General features: G+C 37.8%; 1 protein-coding gene across 10 annotated transcripts in view; it reads right to left on the bottom strand.

Annotated features, from left to right (window-relative positions):
- Window positions 1-5,053, bottom strand: part of LOC104212226 (protein DETOXIFICATION 31-like) — a 43,147-nt gene extending 38,094 nt beyond the window's left edge. For 6 of the 10 annotated variants that reach the window (XR_011402990.1, XR_011402992.1, XR_011402991.1 and 3 more), the window contains exons 1-4: window positions 4,686-5,050; window positions 3,805-4,074; window positions 3,366-3,637; window positions 2,949-3,035 (exon numbers count right to left, since the gene is read on the bottom strand). Coding sequence is in view for 6 of the 10 variants with exons in the window: in XM_070160346.1 (XP_070016447.1) it covers window positions 2,949-3,035; window positions 3,366-3,637; window positions 3,805-4,074; window positions 4,686-4,988 (932 nt within the window). In the remaining 4 variants the exon portion in view is untranslated. Of the gene's footprint in view, window positions 1-1,096; window positions 1,217-2,948; window positions 3,036-3,365; window positions 3,638-3,804; window positions 4,075-4,685 lie in introns of those variants that run through there. The other 4 variants (XM_009761445.2, XM_070160343.1, XM_070160344.1 and 1 more) reach the window with 4 other exon arrangements.
- Window positions 5,054-20,289: the final 15,236 nt, after the last annotated feature.

A 20,289-nucleotide genomic window follows, 5' to 3' on the forward strand; every position in this document is an offset into this window, starting at 1 on the left:
TGGTCGTTCAAAAATAGCCCAGTTTCAAAAGTAATCGAAATTTAGCCACTTTTCATGTAAAGATAAATCTGAGCGAAAACACTGTTCAAAACCCGGAAAATACGCCAGTATATTATACTGGAGTTCCAACATAAGTATGCTTGAACTCCAACATATTATACTGGAGTTCCAGGATAAGTATGCTGGAACTCCAGCATAATATGATGGAGTTCTAGCATAAGTACACTAGAACTCCAGCATAATATACTGGAGTTCCAGCAAGTATAATTGTCCAGTATAATATATTATACTGGAGTTTGGAGCCCCGGTGCTCTAGTTTCCAGTATATTATATTGGAGTCAACAAAGTATACCGGTCCAGCATAATATGCTGGAGTTCATACACAGGTGCACCGAACTCCAATATATTATGCTGGACTGGTCTCTGTTGCAGCAAATAGTGGCTATTTTTCATTGACTTCGTAAACGCTGGCTATTTTTGAATGACCAGTCTGAAAACTGGCTATATCGTGATGTTTTTACAATATTAATGGCTATAAAAATTATTGGAACATTCAAAAGTTCTAAGTCCAACCTTGAAATAATACGTTAAAAGATAAAATTATGAAATTTTTTAAGAAATATTTATAAATTACATCACAATAAATATATTTATATATTAAATATATCTATTAAAATTTCTATATATGTAATGTCGGGTTGGTTTGGTTTCAGTATGACTTTCTTTAGTTAAAACCAAACCAATTATGGTCGGTTTTTTTTTTCCCAACACCAAACCAAATCAAATCAAACCATAGTCGAATTCTTTTTCCTGGTTTGACTCGGATTATTGGGTTGGTGCGATTTGTCGGTTTTCTTTGTACACCCCTAATTGTGTTCTAGATAGGAGGCCTTTTCCGAGGAATAATTAAAGAGCTCTTCTTTTAGTAGTTGATTTCGTTGTCTCAGTTTTTGTCCAATTATTACTTCTAATAATAATAATAATAATAATAATAATAATAATAATAATAATAATAATAATAATAATAATAATAATAATAATAATAATAACAATTAATGCATGTAATGGGAAGATAACCTCTGGATATTGACATTTTAAGTTCATTTAAATGATATTTACAAGTTACAATTAGGCATTGGCGGAATCCACTTCTTCTCTCTGCATTGTCAAAGTTTGTTTTTATCTCCAAGCAATAGCAGTATAACGCAAGCCTCTTCTGAAAAATGACATTATTTTTAATTCTTTGTTAAATCAGTATTATCTTTGCAAATTATTAATTAAATTACTCCCTGCTAGTAGTGTATTAGTATTACTAGATTTTATCTCTAATTACCTTGCACCAAAGGACAAGTGAGGGACTGTCAAATGTTGTCCTCAAACAATTATTAGTCAAACCACCCCAACTACTCCTTTGTCGTCTACAATAGCCACTAAAGTAGAATAGTATGATATAGTTTTAGGGGTCGTTGGTTCGAAGATAGTTTATGATGGGATAAGTAACGTTAAAATTAATTATGCTGGGATTAGTTATGCTGGTATTAGTTATCCCGGTATTATTTTTTATCCACTATTTAGTATATTATATTAAAAATAATATGCATTGCATAATTTCTAAGAAGAAGTTGTTTGTTTACAAAAATATCCTCCATCTTATTTAGCCTCCATCTTCTTGCTCCTTTATCCAAATGACATACGTCAATTTCCAATTCTTACATCAACAAGTATTAAATAATCTTTCGAGGCTCTAGTTTTCAGTTCTTTGAAATATATTTGCTGATTTCTTACTATCCCTTCTTATCTATATTTTCATTAATGTGGTACTTATGTTTTCCTAAGTCGAAGGTCTATTGAATACAACGTCTCTATCATTACAAAGTAGGGGTAAAGTCTGCGTATACACTACCCTCCCCAGACCCCACGGTGTGTGGGATAATACCGACTATGTTGTTGTTGTGTTATTGTATATTTGCTGATTTCATTCTTCTAAATCTTCTTCCTAACTTTAATCCCTATTGCAGAACCAAATTTGAAGAAATATTGCTCTACCATTCCTGGCAACAAGAGTTGTGCCCATACAAAAAATATCGGTTCAACAACTTGACTTATACTACTTAAAGCATCAAACATTATATAAAAAATATTGCATATGCTATGATCTTCACTTTCACCAGATCCTACACACAACCAACTCCACTTCAGAGGCAATGAAGCCCCAACATCTACTGCTGACGCAAAAGATGTAAAAGCACCAAATTTGATAGATCAAGCAAAGGAAGAGATTGAGGCTATGATTCACAAGGACAAAAAACCTCAGCATCACAAGGAAACTCACGGAACTAGTGATGACATTGATGAAGGCACCCCAGTTGATGAGTTAAAGGACCATATGTATTTGAAAGAGCCAAGGAAGTGATTGAGGCTGTCGTGCAAAGTATTCACCCCAAGGAATGATATAACTCTTGTTAAATTAATTGGTCTCAATGTTATCATATTTACTAACCTGTTTCCTTCAGATGTAAGATAGCTAATTTCCATATATATAATGCTACTGATTTCTTGGTCTTCTCAATATTCATGGAATGTGTTGCGATTTGAAAAAAAAAAAATGCACATCAGAGGTTCAACCAAGATCCACCAGTTTTTTGTGAATGACGTAGAAAAAGGGTTTGAGGACCTTAGGGCTATTGTTTGAATTTCACTATTTTGTCCTAGGATAATAATCCCAGCATTAATTATCTCATCCCCTATAAGTTATAAGTTATCCCGGTACTTATTTTAATCTCCGGATAACTTATCCAGATTAGGTTACCAAGCAAGGTATAAGATGGTATTAAATTTTTATCCCAACACTATTTTTACTTATCCCTTATACCAAACGGCCCCTTAAAGAGTCAAAACTTCTTATTATGGCCAGACAACAAGCGTCAAATGAGTAATCCGGCACTCACCAAATGGACAAGGCATCAACAGCGATTTCTGCGTTCTTTAAGTAACCAGCAAAGAGGACCAATGCCATAAAGTACCAAGTTTCCAGGCTGCATAGTAATTAGATACCAACTAAATCAGTTCAAGAAAACCATAATTATCAGAAACATAATAGATCACTAATCTACAAAGGTACAAGTATTTTTCTTGGAAAATTAGGCTCTATCTTTCTTCGAAAATTATCTATTATTGTAAATCAACTGAACCTGGTGATGTAAAAGATTTGTAAGCAATTAATACGCGGAACGTAAACTCTTTATTTGTCAATGCAATTTAAAGAAATTGATTCTTCAAATATAATAAAACCAAATATTAAGCACCACTAAGAGTTAAAGGCCAAAACAAAATGAAAGAAGATGAAATTTTTGTGGATAACTTACCATAGCATCACAGCTGATGCAAGAGATAACTTAACAAAACCCCAAAGATTATGGAAAGCCTTCCATGAGAAACCTGACCAAGCTTGTCCACAAGTCCCACTAAATATGTACAGCAGCTGCGCCACCACTATGAACCACCACGATGAGTTTAGTACCACGGCGGCGCCAACGAGTCCCCACCCAAGTTTTAGCATAAATAACCAGCTAAAAAAAGTATGCAGAACCAAAGATATTGCTGCAATCCATGCCATGACCATAATCTTGCTCTGTGCCTGCAATGCAGATTTTGACATTGAGAGTGTTTATATGTGTGTGTGAGAAAATTACTAAAATTCTACCAAATGTTAAATGTTTAACTCGTAATTTCAAACGTATAATATGTTCAATAACAAGAACTTAAAAATTTAACCATCAAATTGAATCCTGAATCAACCTATACCTGCAAGAACTTGGCGATTGGAAAATTCATGGCATATGCATAAAGCTGAGGAATCATATATAAAGCCATTTTCCCTGCTTCCCGTGATATGTCCTCTGTTTGTCCGATCAATCTTAGAAATGGCGCCGCAAAAATGTACAATAACATTAGAATTACTGCCGTTGTATTAAGAATAACCCATGATCTTTGCATGTATACTCCTAGCATGTCAATTTGTCCTGCTCCAAATGCTTGTCCACATAGTGTTTCTAACGCACTTCCCATTCCCAACTGTCCAAAATAACAAAAAAAGGACCATTAAAATTTCAAACATAAATCAAAATATTCATAGTAAAATCAGTAACATGGTTGTTCCGACATATTTGTAGCCAATATGGAATTCTGCTGGAAGATAATGTTGAAATTATACACTAAGTACACAGAGGATTATGTTATGGCAGAAGCGCACACGCAGTTCAGGTCTACGAAAATTGTCAAAGGTCCAAAAAGAGGTGAAGTTTATAATCGCTCTCTGCCTCCGAAACATTCTTTTCCACCACTACGTGAAGATGAATGAATCTGTCCAATAACTAGCAGATTCCAATATGAATTGCAAAACACGAGATCTACTAGTCATTGTTGCCCCGTTTTAACACTAACAAAAATATGCCTCAATCTTAAGCAAGTTGGGATCGGTCGGCTATATGATTTTTAAATGACCATGTCGTTCCATGTATATTCATCTTAGACATATTTGGTATTATTAAGATTCTATCATAAATGAAGTACTAATTTAAGATAAAATAAAATTTAAAGATTAAAGAGTTTCAAATATAAAAGTGTCTTCATTTTTTAATTACTAAAGAGGAAATAGTGCCACTTAAAATGTGGCACTTCATTACCATGATACCAAAAGAGAAACCGGCGATGACAGAGTTTTCAACAGAAACAGCAGCAAGCTCAAGAGTTCCAAGATGTCCAGCAAATGTTTGAGTGACAGCACCAAGAGAGTAGCGACAAAGGGAGGTGAAAATAGCTGGACCAGCAAGGTACCATAATTTCTTAGATTCAACAAAAAACTCTCTGAAGAAATCTTGGATTCCAGTGATAGGGGGAATATCAGCAACAAAAGAAGATGCAGAAGTTTGTGCGGTGATTTGGGGTTCACAAGGTGAAAGAAGAGGCTGCTTAGGGGAGTCTTCCATTGGAGGACAAAAGAGAATTCGGATTTATTTCCTGATAAGATAGTGGAGTATAAAATTTCCCATACAGTAAATCCTGTGTTTCATTTGTTTGCTCTTTTTCTCTCTTCTTTTCATTTTTTGTTTTGACTTTTTTTTTTAAAATATAATATTGTTTCCTCCTATGCTTTGTATTATTTGGCATAAAATAGTTTTTTGATTTAGAAAGCCAATATAGACGTTAAGCACGTGGGCGAACTTAGGATTCTTAAAGGATAAGTTCACCACTAGTTTGATAGTATAAAAAAAATAGAATAAATGAACTCAAGAAGAATCGATCCTTAGAGAAAAATTAGAGCTACTTAACTAGTGAACCAACACAACAAATATAATTATAGGTTCACAAAGGTAGTATTTAGATAAATTATATAAATTATACACATAATATACATAATTTTTGACGAAGACCACGGGTTCACGTAAATCCTTCGGTACACTATAAATCCGCCCATGGTTAAGCATATTTCTCAAAATATATTATTTTTCTGGTAAATGACTATAAATCTTTTTTAAAGAATTCCTGCGTACCCTTCTTCAGAATAAGTTTGCAAAGAGATAAAAAATTAATTTAATCGAATAATTCATATGATTAATATTATTAAATTTTTGCTAGTATTCTAAAACTTTAAAAAAACAAATACGAAAAGGATGAGGCGGAGTAATAAATTACTTTCGAGAGTAGGTGAAGAATAATTAATACATTTGAAAGGGCAAAAAAGTTTGAACATACTCTCATTTGTTCTAAGACTAAATTATGTGTGTTCTTGTTACGTCCCGATACTAGGATGGGATGTGATGGCACCCGAGCTATCTAACCCATCAAGCGAGCCTTGTTTTAACTAGCTGAAAGTCCGCACTTAACATCATACTCAAGAAATTCATAATAAGAAAATCATTGTATGAAAATTGAATTTTATTATAAACGTTAACATGTGTGACAACTACATCCACTAACAAAGTCATGAGCATCTAATTGCAAGTTTGAAAATATAAGTCTATGGGCCACTCAATGGGAATAACTAACAATGTTTGGAAAATATGAGAGTCTGAGAAGGTTCGCTATGGCGGGGAGGAAATCAATGGAACATGTACTCTGAGTCTACGGATCCAGCCACTAGCTATGGGTTTTGTCACCTACATACTCAGCGCCTGTCATGCTTTGTGGTAAGTTTAATCAGGCTAAGTATCCCCAAATGTATCTAGTAAGTCTTGTTTACCACCCTCTAAGCGGAGGAACAAGACCTTTATGGGATAATAAATTATAATAAATATAATAATGATTAAGTAAGCAGTTTATTCAGTTAGCACATAAGTTTGAAAACTGAAACAAGCCATAAATTTTGAGTTAAGTGCTGAAACTAAACATGGCTAAGATCCTGTACATTGAAACTCATATCTAACAAACAATGGTACATGTGACTGTGGGATGGTCCACTTCCCGGCCTTGCAATTTTTACCATCATGGAGGTTGGTCATTTCTTCCAAACACATAAATTTGAAAACGTAATGTGTAAAGAGGGAGAAGCCACATAGATCCTTGAGCTCAAGCTTGAGCTGTCATGGAGAAAATGCAGAAGCTGCTTCGAGAGAGAATAAACTTCTGAAATGAACTCTTGTTTTGTTCAGTAAGTGAGTACATATATACATGAGTGGGGTCCTCCACTTATAACATGGAACACTAACTAATTGCCAACTAATTGACACCTAAGCTAAACTAACATTTAACTAATTAACAGTTAAGCTAAGCTAACTAACAGTAAGTGAAATACATAAATATTCATAGCTCAATACCCTCCTCAAGTTGGAGGTGAGGTCTTCACAGCCAACTTGCTTAACACAGTGGAATGCTTGATACCAGTGAGAGCCTTGGTGAGAATGTCTGCCAGTTGGTTGTGTGTGCCAATATGATGTAAGGATATGAGACCTTCTTGAAGTTTATCCCGTACAAAGTGACAATCAACCTCGATGTGTTTGGTCCGCTCATGGAACACAGGGTTCCTAGCAATGTGTAAGGCGAATTGGCTGTCACAATATACACTCACAGGTGTAGGAAAAGAAACAGTCAGTTCCTCAAACAATCTGCACAACCAATTCAATTCTCCAACTACCTTTTGAAAAGACCTATATTCAGCTTCATCAGAGGAGAGAGAGATGGTTTCTTGTTTCTTAGACTTCCAACTAATAGGACTAGTACCCAGCAGCACCAAGTAACCACTGACAGACCTTCTGGAATCTGGGCAGGCAGCCCAGTCAAAGTCACAATACCCTTTGATGGTACAATCAGGATCATTGGACATAAAAATACCAAGTGTAGAATCACCCTTGAGGTACCTAAGCAAGTGAAGGGCAGCAGTGGGGCTCGCGGGGATCCTGCATAAATTGGCTCAAGTGTTGGACACCAAAGGCAATGTCCAACCTGGTGTTAGTAAGAAAGTTGAGTTTGCTTATGAGCTTCCTGTAGTAAGTAGGATATGAAAGATCAGCTCCCTCCTTAGCTTTTAGTTTGACATTGGGATCAAGAGGAGAAGTAAGACTAGGGCAATGGAGACAATCAAATTCCTTCAGGAGATCCAGTGCAAACTTTCTCTGGGAGATGATAACTCCATCTTCTTTGTAAAGGACCTCTAAACCAAGGAAATAGTGAAGTCTACCCAAGTCCTTAATCTTGAATTAGTCATGTAAGAAGGTTTTCGATTCAGTGATTTCTATAGAACTGGTCCCAGTAATAATAACATCATCAACATACACAACAACAAAAATTATGGAAGAAGGTGATTTCTTGTAGAAGAGAGAATAATCATGCAAGGAATGAACATAACCTCTAGAATATAGAGCAGTTGCCAATTATGCATACCATTGTCTACTAGCCTGTTTTAGGCCATAGAGAGATTTTCTTAACTTGCCGAAAACTCCAGATATGTCTACTACCAAACCAGGTGGTAATTGCATGTAAACTTCTTCCTTCAAATCACCATGGAGGAAGGCATTGTTCACATTAGGTTGGAAGATGCCCTAGTGTTTCTTAACAGGAGTGGCTATGAGTGCTCTAACTGTAGTGATTTTCACAACAGGAGAATAGGTTTCTGTGTAGTCAATCCCAACTTGCTGGGTATAGCCCTTGACAACTAACTTGGCCTTGAATCTCTCTATCCTCCTATCAGCCTTGTGTTTAACCTTGTAGACCCATCTACAACCTATGGCTTTCTTACCAGAAGGTAAAGGAACCAGGTCCCAAGTGTTATTTGCATGTAAGGCCCCAAACTCCAAAGACATAGCCTCTTGCCAAGCAGGGTGCAAGGCTACCTCTTCATAAGAAGAATGCTCGCTATCATGACAAACAGTTTGCACAAGATGCTGACTATCTGAGAGTAAAGAAGTAAGGGACACATGGTGATGATTGGAGAACAAAGCACTAAGAGACAAAGGAGAATCAGAGGAGACATGAGTTTTTAAGTTGGGAAGAGAGCACACATAATCCTCTAAGTGAACAGGTAACTTATGAGGTCTAGAAGACTTTCTAGTAGCTATAGGAGGAGAAATGGGATGAAGAGTAGAAGAAGAATGTAATGGAGAAACGGATGAGGATGGTATGTTGGATGAAGGAGAAAGGGTTGTAGATTTATCAGTATTGGTATAAGGAGGAGGCAAATCATCAACAAAAGGGACAGATTGAAAGACAGAAGGAGAAGGTATAGAGTCAGATAAAATAGCAAAGGGAAATACACTCTTATGAAACACCACATCTCTGGAAACAGAGATTTTCTTGGTAAGTAGGCTAAGGACCTTGTAACCTTTGTGTCATAGGGGTAACCTACAAAAACATGGGGTGTTGCTCTTGGTTCAAATTTGTTCTGTGAGGCTTAGGAGTGGTAGGGAAACACAAATAACCAAAACTTCTAAGATGAGAATAAGTAGGTACTCTTTTGTATAGGTATTCAAAAGGAGTTCTGTTTTTGAGATGGTTAGTAGGTAATCTATTGATAAGGTAGGTGGCAGTTAATATGCATTCTCCCCAATATTTGAGAGGTAATTTGGATTTTAACAATAGTGCCCTGGCAGTCTCAAGGAGGTACTTATGTTCCCTTTCTACTACTCTATTTTGTTGAGATGTATAGGGGCATGTTTTCTGATGAATGATTCCCTTGGAATGGAAGAAATAAGTGGACTCACTGTTGGTAAACTCTAGGCCATTATCTGACCTAATACACTTGATTTTAGTTTGAAATTAGGTGCTGACCATAGACACAAAGGCTTTAATGATCTGTAAAGCATTACTTTTGGATATTAAGATGTGTGTCCAGGTACACCTACTATAATCATCCACTAGGTAATGAAGTATTTAAAATTGTCATGAGTAGGTTCATGATAAGGTCCCCATAGGTCAACATGTAGGAGATCAAAGATATTACTGGTGGAGCTTGTTTTCTGAGGAAAGGGTAGCCTGGATTTCTGGCCATAGGGCAAATTGAATAAAGGAAAGGTTGTTTTGAAGAAAATTGGACTGGAATTGATGATATACCCCTCATCTTCACAAAAGGTACATGTCCCAACCTATTGTGCCATATAAGGTCCACACTGTTTGTATTAGGCAAAGTATATTGTGAAGTAGAGCACTGTGTTTTATTTCAATTGGAAGTATTTACAAGTGAACATGGATGAGTGTGAGTATGTGAAACATTTACATGTGAGTGAATGTGAGAATGTAAACTATTTACATGACATGAAGTAGGTAAAATAGTGCAAGAATTCAAAGGAGCAGAGTCTGAAGCTGAAATTGAGTTCTTTAGACAGCTGGAGCAAAGATGATATAATCCATCCTTGATCCCACCAATCTCCAGAGGCCTCTTCATTGAAGGGGCTTGCAGAAGACATGAAGAGTCAGTGAAGGCAACTAAGCTTTTAAGCTGTGAAGTAAGGCAATGAATGGAAATGAGATTATACTTGAAAGAAGGTACATAAAAAACTTTATGTAATACTATGTGAGATGTAAGTGTTACAATTCTAATTTCTGTCACTTTCACTCGATAGCCATTGGGTAGAATAATTAGCAAAGGATATGAAAGAGTTTTTGTGTGAGATAGCAGGGATTTATTAAAGGTCATGTGGTTGGATGCTCTAGAGTCTAAAATCCAGAGGTCAGCACTTGGTGTAAAGCACCTACATGATAGCAAACCAAAATCAATAGACAAGACAGAGGAAGAACAAGCAAAGATACCTGCAAAATTCACATTTCCATTGGTTATAGCCGGACTGGTGGTGTTCTCTCCTCCATTCCCAATGTGAAATTGTTGTAGTAGACTTAATAGTTGCACATACTATTCCTTGGTCAAGTTTAGAGGGGAATTCATGTTGTTGTTGTCACTACACCCTTGAGAGCTCATCCCATCATCCTTAACTGACATAGATTCAACTAGTGCACAATGCACATTTGCAGAAACTCTCTTACCCTTATTGATTCTAGAATTAAAGGTGTTGTTTTGGGGATAACCATGTAGCTTGAAACACTTATCTTTGGTATGCCCTAGATGTTTATAATAATCGCAAAATGGACGAGGCCTGCTATTTGGGTGATTCCTAGTTGAATAATTGGTTTTGAAGCCCTCATTTCTAGATGTATTGACATTCAAAGAGGTAGATTCCATTGTAGGTAGGCTGATATTCCTAGAAGAGTTGACATTCATAGATGCAGATTCCATCATAAGTGAGTTGCTTGGCCTAACTTCCCTTTGTTTTTCCTCTTGGATCAGCAGAGAAAATGCTTGAGCCACTGATGGCAATGGATTCATCATCAAAATACTACCTCGCACAACCGTATATACTTCATTAAGTCCCATCAGAAATTGGATCAGGCGCCTGTCTTGTTTGGCCTTATGCATGGATTCCTTGGCTCCACAGGTGCAGTGGCAACTACATTGAGATTTGGTACTCAAAATTTTCAATTCTTCCCATAACCTTTTCATTTTTGTTTAATAACCTGTAACGTCGAGGACGCCTTGAGATAAATCATTAATTTCCTTCTGAATTTAGTATAGCTTGGTTCCATTGGTTTGGTCATAGAGATCCTCCAATTCTATCATTATCCTCCAAGATAATGGGGATTACTTACCTTGTAGATGGGAGGGGTTTAAGGTTTTGAGAGGGTGGAGAAAAACCCTAAAATTCGTCCAAATAAAGTGGGGAAAATAACCCCCTAAGGTTTTATATCAAAATAGGGTCAAGTTGACAAAAAATGAATATTTGCACAGTCGCGGTGCATGGGGAGACGTGGTAATGAAAAATGTGTTTAGAAATGAAATTTGGAGGTGCTCTGTTAATCTACACAGCCGCGCCGCATGGGGCGGCGCGGTAGTGTAAAATTCTGCGAGCTTTTGGTAATTTGGTCATAACTTCTGGTAGGAGTGTCTAAATGACGAACGGTTTGAAGAGTTTAAAACTAGACTCAAAGATCTTTCATTTGATAGGTTTTGAATCACATAATACTTTATATAAATGTAGATATGATCATGAAAAGTTTGATCTTGTGCGTGCTCATTTTGAATTTTAGTCTATCATGAAGTTTTCAAACTTGACTTAGACTTAGGCCTTTCCTTGGATCCCAAATCATTATGATATGCCTTTTACACTTATTATCATAACCAATTGATAACCATCACATGAATACTCATTTAATGCATCCACAACTAATTTAAATTTATGGGGTGTTACATTATCTCCCTATTGGGATCATTCGTCCTTGAATGATGGTCCTGGCTGCAACTACGACTATCTATGGACATTAAACGGGTGTGATGGGGACATGATAATACTGAAATATCATGAATACATGTATATCAAACTGAACGAGCACGTGATCACTAAATACTAAGATGAGTAAATACTGAAGGACATGGAGATTATAATCTAAGAACTGAATGGAAATGTTAATTACCTTCCACATTTTCCTTTTGCTCTTCAAAGAGATGGGGATATCTGAACTTCATGTCCTTCCCGGCTTCCCATGTAGCCTCTTCAACCCTTTGATTCCTCCAAAGCACTTTTACTGAAGCAATTTCCTTAGTTCTGAGCTTGCGGATTTGACGATCAAGAATAGCTACTGGAACAGGCTGTGTTTAACCCCTATAATCTCTGTAGGAACCACAAGTTCCCATGAATTTCTTCAACATGGACACATGAAACACTGGGTGTACAACAACTAGTTCTTGTGGAAATTCTAACTCATAAGACACCTGTCTGATCCTTCGCAGGATTCTATATGGACCAATATAGCGGGGACTAAGCTTCCCCTTCTTCTCAAATCTCATAACGCCTTTCATGGGTGATACCTTCATAAACACCCAATCATTAACTTGGAATTCTAAGTCTATACGCCGCACGTCCGAATAGGACTTTTGGCGACTTTGAGACGTCTTCAAATGCTTTGTATCAAGGTGACTTTCTCCATAGCCTGATAGCCAAATCAGGTCCTAACAACTCCACTTCTCCGACTTCGAACCAACCAATTGGTGATCTACACCTTCGCCCATACAGAGCTTCGTACGGTGCCATCTTGATACTAGAGTGATAGCTGTTATTATAAGCAAACTCAATGAGAGGTAGATGATCGTCCCAATTACCTTTAAAATCAATAACACTCGCCCTCAACATATCCTCAAGAGTCTGAATGGTGCATTCCGCCTGGCCATCTGTCTGGGGATGAAAAGCGGTACTAAGGTTCACCCTTGTGCCCAATCCCTTCTGAAAGGATTTCCAAAAGTTTGTTGTGAACTGAGCACCACGATCTCAGATAATGGAAAAAGAAGTCCCATTCAATCGGACAATTTCTTTGATATACAACTTGGCATAATCCTCGGCCGAATCTATAGTCTTCACTGGCAAGAAGTGAGCTAACTTGGTAAGTCAGTCTACAATCACCCAAATCAAATCATGCTTCCGGAACGAGCAAGGTAGACCTGTTATGAAGTTCATGTTTATCATCTCCCATTTCGAAATGGGAATTTCTATATTCTGAGTTAAACCGCCAGGCCTCTGGAGTTCGACTTTCACCTGCTGGCATTTGGACACTTAGCCACGAAATCTGCTATATTCTTTTTCATAACCTCCACTTCCAACCAAGAGGTTGTGAGTTCGAGTCTCCCCAAGAGCAAGGTGGGATGTTCTTATAGGGAAGGATGCCGAGGGTCTATTTGGAAATAGCCTCTCTACCCTAGGATAGGGGTAAGGTTTGCGTACACACTACCCTCCCCAGACCCCACTAAGTGGGAATATACTGGGTTGTTGTTGTTGTTGTACACTAATAAACCTCCTTAAGATCATGATACATCTTTGTAGAACATGGGTGAATAGAATACCTGGAATTGTCGACTTCTAACATAATCCTCTCTCTGAGCCCATCTACATCTGGAACGCATAGTCTGCCTCTGTATCTCAAAGTACCATCATCCCCCCTTGCTCAAAAGCCATAGTATTGTGTTTGTGAATTCCTTCCTTCAACTGCATTAAGTAGGGATCACTAAACTATTTTTCTTTTACTTCGGCTACTAAGGAGGATTCAGCCTTGTTCTAGAGAACAACGCCACCATCTTCGGAGTCCAAAAGTCAAACTCCTAGATTTGCTATGCAGTGGACTTCCTTCATCATAGTTCGCTTGTCTGCCTCAACATGAGCTAAGCTTCCCATAGAACACCGATTGAGAGCATCGGCTACAATATTTGCTTTCCCCGGATGATAGATGATATCAACATCATAATCCTTAAGTAATTCGAGCCACCTTCTCTGACGTAGATTTAATTCTCTTTGCTTGAAGATGTACTGGAGGATCTTGTGATCTGTAAAAATGTCAACATGTACCCCATACAAATAATGGCACTAGATCTTAAGAGCAAACACCACAGCTGCTAATTCAAGATTATGAGTCGGATAATTCTTCTCGTGAGCCTTGATTTGTCTCGACGCGTAGGCTATGACTTTAATGTGCTACATTAATACACACTCAAGGCCAATCCCTAAAGCATCACAATAAACAACGAACCCTTCGGTTCCTTCTGGTAGTGTCAGGACTGGAGCTGAAGTCAATCTCTTCTTTAACTCCTCAAAACTTTTCTCGCACACATCCGACCATTGAAACTTGACTTTCTTCTGAGTTAATCTAGTCAAAGGGGATGAGATAGAAGAAAATCCCTCTACGAAACACCTATAATAGCCTGCTAGACCCAAGAAACTTCTTATATCAGATACTGAGGTGGGTCTAGGCCAATTCTTCACTGCCTCTATTTTCTGAAAGTCCACATTCACCCCTTCCCCTGAGATGACATGGCCCAAAACCGCTACTGATTTCAACCAGAATTCACACTTAGAAATTTTTGCATATAGCTTGTGATCCTGTAGTGTCTGCAACACAATTCTGAGATGTTCTACATGGCCAGTCTCGCTACGGGAATAAATCAAGATATCATCAATAAACACGATAACAAACAAATCAAGATAAGGCTTGAAGACCCTATTCATAAGGTCCATAAAAGCTGCTGGTGCATTCTTTAAACCGAATGACATTACCAAAAATTAGAAATGCCCATATTGAGTCCTAAAAGCTGTTTTTGGAATATCAACTTCCTTAACCTTCAACTGATGGTATCCTGATCTGAGGTCAATCTTGGAATAACACTGGGCACCCTGAAGTTGACCAAATAAATCATCTATTCTGGGAAGAGGGTACTTCTTCTTGATGGTGACTTTATTCAACTGACGATAGTCAATGCACATACGCAAAGACCCATTCTTTTTTTGTACAAACAAGACCGGTGCGCCCCAAGGTGAGACACTTGGCCTTATAAATCCCTTATCTAGAAGATCTTTCAACTGGACTTTTAACTCTTTTAACTCTGCTGGAGCCATTCTATAAGGCAGAATAGATATCGGCTTAGTGCCTGGAAGTAGATCAATTCCAAAGTCAATCTCTCTATCGGGGGGGGGGGATTCCAGGGAAATCTTCAGAAAACACTTCTGGAAACTCATTTACAATTGGTATCGACTGGAGAGTGGGGATTTGAGCATCTGCATCCTTAACTCGAACCATGTGATAAATATATCCCTTGGAGATCATCTTTCTGGCTTTAAGATAGGAAATAAACCTACCCCTAGGTGTTATCGCATCACCCTTCCATTCTAAGACTGGTTCACCGGGAAATTCAAAACTTACTATTTTGGTTCTACAATCCACTGTGACATAACATGACTCTAACCAATACATGGACATGATCACATCGAAGTCTACCATCTCCTATTCTACTAAGTCTGCTGCAGTAAGATAATGATGCACTTTGACTGGACATCCCCTATAGATACACCTTGATATAACTGATTCTCCAACTAGAGTGGACACTTCAAAGGGTTCACACAACTTTTCTGGTTCTATCCCAAATTTCTTAGCAATATATGGGGTTACATAAGATAGGGTGGACCCGGATCTATAAGAGTATAGATATCAAAAGTGAATATTGTTAGCATACCTGTGACAACATCTCCACGAGCCTCTAGATCCTGACGGTCTGCCAGTGCATACAAGTGATTTCGACCACCGCCTGCATTATTAGACTTTGCTGCACCGCGCCCTTGTTGGGCCTGAGAGTTATGATGGGCTGCTGAATTAGTGGACTGAGCTACATTGCCTCCATTATTATGCTTTGCCGATGGACAATTCCTTAAGAAGTGGCCCTGTTAACCGCACCCAAAGCACCCACTTGTGCCCAAATGACACAACCCTGGGTGCCTCTTACCACATGTGTTGCAAATAGGGTAACCATGGACTCTATAGCCCACACTAGCCTGTGACTGTGAGTCTGCTGTTCTGAAGTTCTGATTTTTCTTGTTAAACTTTGACCTCTGAATCGATGCGCTAGCTGAAGATGGAGCAAGTCCTGATTTTGATTTCTTGAAAAACTGGCGATTACCTCCTGCTTGAGATCCCCCATGATTGAAATTTACTGCAGACTTAGCTCTCTTGCTGAATCCCCTCTCCTTCTCTCTCCGTAGCCGCTCTTCTTCCTTAAACCTGTCTTTGTTCCCTTGAACAAAGGCAACCATCTTAGTGATGGTCATGTCATTATTCTGAGCAGCTATATTAGCATCAGCAAACAAATCATCTGAAAGCCCCAACATAAACCCCCTAACTCTAGCCTTCATATCACGTACCATTTCCGAAGCATACTTGGACAGAGAGACGAACTTGAGGTAGTACTCATTCACACTCATATCATTCTGTCTGAGTCTCTCAAACTCTAAAGCCTTAGCTTCTAAGACCTCAATGGGTAGAAAGTTCTCAAGGAACGCATCTGCAAAAATCCTTCCAAGTCGCAGGATTCACATCCTCCCCTCGGGACCCTTCCCATGTTTCATACCAAGTGTTGGCAACATCCTTCAACTGGTACGCATCAAGCTCTGCTGCCTCAGTGTCCGTAGCATGCATCACTCGAAATATCTTCTGAACCTCATCAATGAAGTTTTGCGGATCCTCATCCTTTTTGGACCCTATGAAGACGAGAGGTTTCATGTTGAGGAATTCCCTAGACCTGGAACTACCCATCTCGTGAACATCACTTGTTCCCTGCCTTTGAGCCTGAGTAGCAACAATCTAGGTGAGCAACTGGATAGCTCCCCTGACATCCATGTCTGAAGCATTAGGCACTGAGCCCGGTGCAATCCCCTGGGCCGGAGTGTCCTCCTCCTGAGAAGCATTAGTTGTGGCCCCTTGGCTAGTAGCTGAGGCCCTCCTGGTGTACTTTTTTTTGCAGGCATTTTTCTGAAATATGCAATTCGCACGGGTTAGAAAGATTTCTGAAAGCATAGCTCTAACTGCACGATCTAGAGTATGAAAGAAATAAAACAATCCTATATGTCTTAGTGGTCAACTATTTACATGCATGGCGTGCACACACATATAAAAGAGACCCCACTGGACACGGCTTTATAGACTCATTAGGACTCTTGAACCTATGGCTCTGATACCAAGCATTGTCACGCCCGAACCATGGTATTGGCGTAATACGACACTCGGTGCCATACTGCATGTGACTGAGCGAACCAACTGTATGGCTGAATCAACATGTGGTATAACTATGAGCTAGAGGTAAATATGAAACATGATAATCTACTAAGGAGTCTGATTGAAATATCATAGATGTGGAAAATACTGAAAGGTCTGCAAGTATAAACAAGTAGCCGACAAGGATAACACATAACAGCCTGCTAATATCTGACTGACTAGGTTATAGTCTACGAAGCCTCTAAAGAATACTGAAAATACTAACTGTTTACCGGGATAAGGTCCCTGTATACCTTATTAACTAAAATACTATAATGACTAAAACAAAAGAGAGATAAGGCCCCGAAAGACTGGGGCTCACCAATAGCTGATACGAGATGTCCTAGCAAGCAGAATCGTCAACCTGAAAATCATTACCTGCATGGCGAGATGCAGGCCCCGGGCAAAAGGAACGTCAGTACATTTGAATTGCACTGATATGTAAAACAACTAAAGAAAGGAACTGTAAATACTGAAACTGAAACTGAACTGCTAGCTGATAAACTGATAACTGAACAAGGAAGTAAGGATATGAATACTCCCTCTTCTGAATGATGAACGACCTATTTCTCTAAATATGAAACTGCGGCCTCAGGCCCAATATATATATATATATATATATATATATATATATATAACTGCGGCCTCGGGCCCAAGTATACGTATACATAACTGCGGCCTCAGGACCAACGATACATAAAGCATAAACTGCGGCCTCAGGCCCTAATATAGGTGTTCAACATTTAAGAATATAAAATCAGGAACTGAGAATCATATTACAATACATGATACTGAAATGCTGAGTCACGCTGAGTTACATAATAGTGGAATACTAAATAGGACTAGACTGAGACATGTATTCTTGAAATGATTATGAACACTGAAACTTTAACTGTTTATGACATGCTGAGTAAGCTATACTGAGACTCAGGGACATCAAGCCCAAGTCTATATTGAATACGAACTGAGCTCACAACGTTCAGAATGAAAGTCATGAACGAGTTATGAAGCTAGATAATAGAAGTTCTACAACTATTCAAGGAACTAGGCTTAACTATATTTCTGAGGCAATTGGTTACGTCGTAATAGAAACGTAATGTAGGTTGAATCATTAACATTCCCAAACATAGAGAGTTTGCCTCACATTCCTCAATTTCACCCCTTAGTGGTACTAAAATGGTCCACAATACTATGAACCTTCAATCTACAATAGCGACATCCACTGGAACCCAATATTAGTAACAAATTCCATAACTTAAGCCATTTAGGCATATTATCAAATACCTTGTAGGCATAATTCTCTACATCTCATCACCATATAATTAGTTCATCTAACTACCACCATTCATCAAAGATTTATCCCACCATCATGATTAACCAATTTATAACTTCCAAAATCACATATATGACCATCCATCCACACCCAACCAATAAAGTTCCATTAAATAAACATCTTTCAATCTCTACAATAGTTGTGTAATCAAATTGGGAACTTATGGTTTCCAATCACCATACCAAGAGTCTCAATAATTATTCATACTCATATTTCCTTAATAAATCCATACATGTAAGTCTAAGGGTGTAGGATTACCTTTTTGGAAGAAATCTTGCAAAACCCTCCTTTGAGTTATTAAAGATATCCCTTGAAAATCTAAGTATTTTATGAGTAGATTTCATCAATACTAGTGTATAAATGATGGAATTCACACCAAGATAATGGGGATTACTTACCTTGAAGATGGGAGAGGTTGGAGGAAAACCCTAAAATTCATCCAAATGAAGTGGGAAAAATAACCCCCGAAGGTTTTATATCAAAATAGGGTCGGGTTGACAAAAAATAAAGATCTGCATAGCTGCGGCGCATGGGGAGACACATAGAGTGGCGTGATAATGAAAAATGTATTTAGAAACGAAATTTTTAGGTGCCCTATTAATCTACAGAGCCGCGCCGCATGGGGCGGCGCGGTAGTGTAAAATTCTGCGAGCCTTTGGTAATTTGGTCATAACTTCTGGTAGAAGTGTCCAAATGACGAACGGTTTAAAGCGTTAGAAACTAGACTCAAAGATCTTTAATTTTATTGGTTATTAATCATATAATACCTTATATAAACGTAGATATTCTCGTGCAAAATTTGGTCTTGTGCGTGCTCATTTGGAATTTTAGTCTATCATGAAATTTTCAAACTTGACTTAGACTTAGGCCTCTCCTTGGACCCCAAATCACTTATGATATGCCTCGTACACTTATTATAATAACCAATTGATAACCATCACATGAATACTAATTTAATGCATCCACAACTGATTCTAATTTATGGGGTGTTACACAATTTCTATCAAGCATGTTCTTTACAATTATTTTCTTGTCAAGCCCTTGACTCAGAAAAATATACTTAACATACCTGAAACAACTGCCAAGAATCTCGCTCCATGGCCTTGTGTATTATCTTTCCTCAAAATCTATAATAAACAATTAAAATTATTAACCCAACCACAATCTCAACCTATCTACCTAAATTTAGGGTTTTACGTGGACATAAATGGTTTCACTTTAATTTTACCCATGAATTGTTACTCCCTGTATTTTTGAAATGTCGTATATTGTGTAAATGACTTGATAATAACGATTAAAAGGATTTTAAATTCATTGTATGCCTATATATGATTTTTGGATATAGAATATAATGTTTGAAAAAAATTGAATTTAAGTTGTGAAAAAACCGACTAAGGATTTGCCTTATAATGAAGTTTTTTGAGAAATTAATTCTATGTGTTATATGAGGTCTTTTGGGGATATATTATATACCAAGTTGAAGGTCTTGTAAAGTGATTTTCAATTCTCTTGACCGTTCATTCGTACGACATCTAAAAAAAGAGATATGAATATCGGAAGAAGGGCCGGTGAAGCACATATGTGGTTGACTTTTGCTACAAATAGAAGACTTAGTCTTCTTTTTCCAACAAATTCACGCAAAAGCAGAGGTTCCATAGCTCTCCAAGAAGTTCCATAGTGTTTTGAAGCATGTCCATCATATGCAACTTAAAACAAGAAGCCAACACATCAATGTGATCCTTACGACATAGGTAAAACTCTATCATCCTCCTTTCTCTTTATAACTCAACTTCTGGGAAGATATTCAGGCTAAGAAATCTTTTCTGCTTTGAATTTTAGCTATACAAGAATAATAA

Source organism: Nicotiana sylvestris, chromosome 10, assembly GCF_000393655.2.
Source record: "Nicotiana sylvestris chromosome 10, ASM39365v2, whole genome shotgun sequence".
In the NCBI taxonomy this organism is placed as follows: domain Eukaryota; kingdom Viridiplantae; phylum Streptophyta; class Magnoliopsida; order Solanales; family Solanaceae; genus Nicotiana; species Nicotiana sylvestris.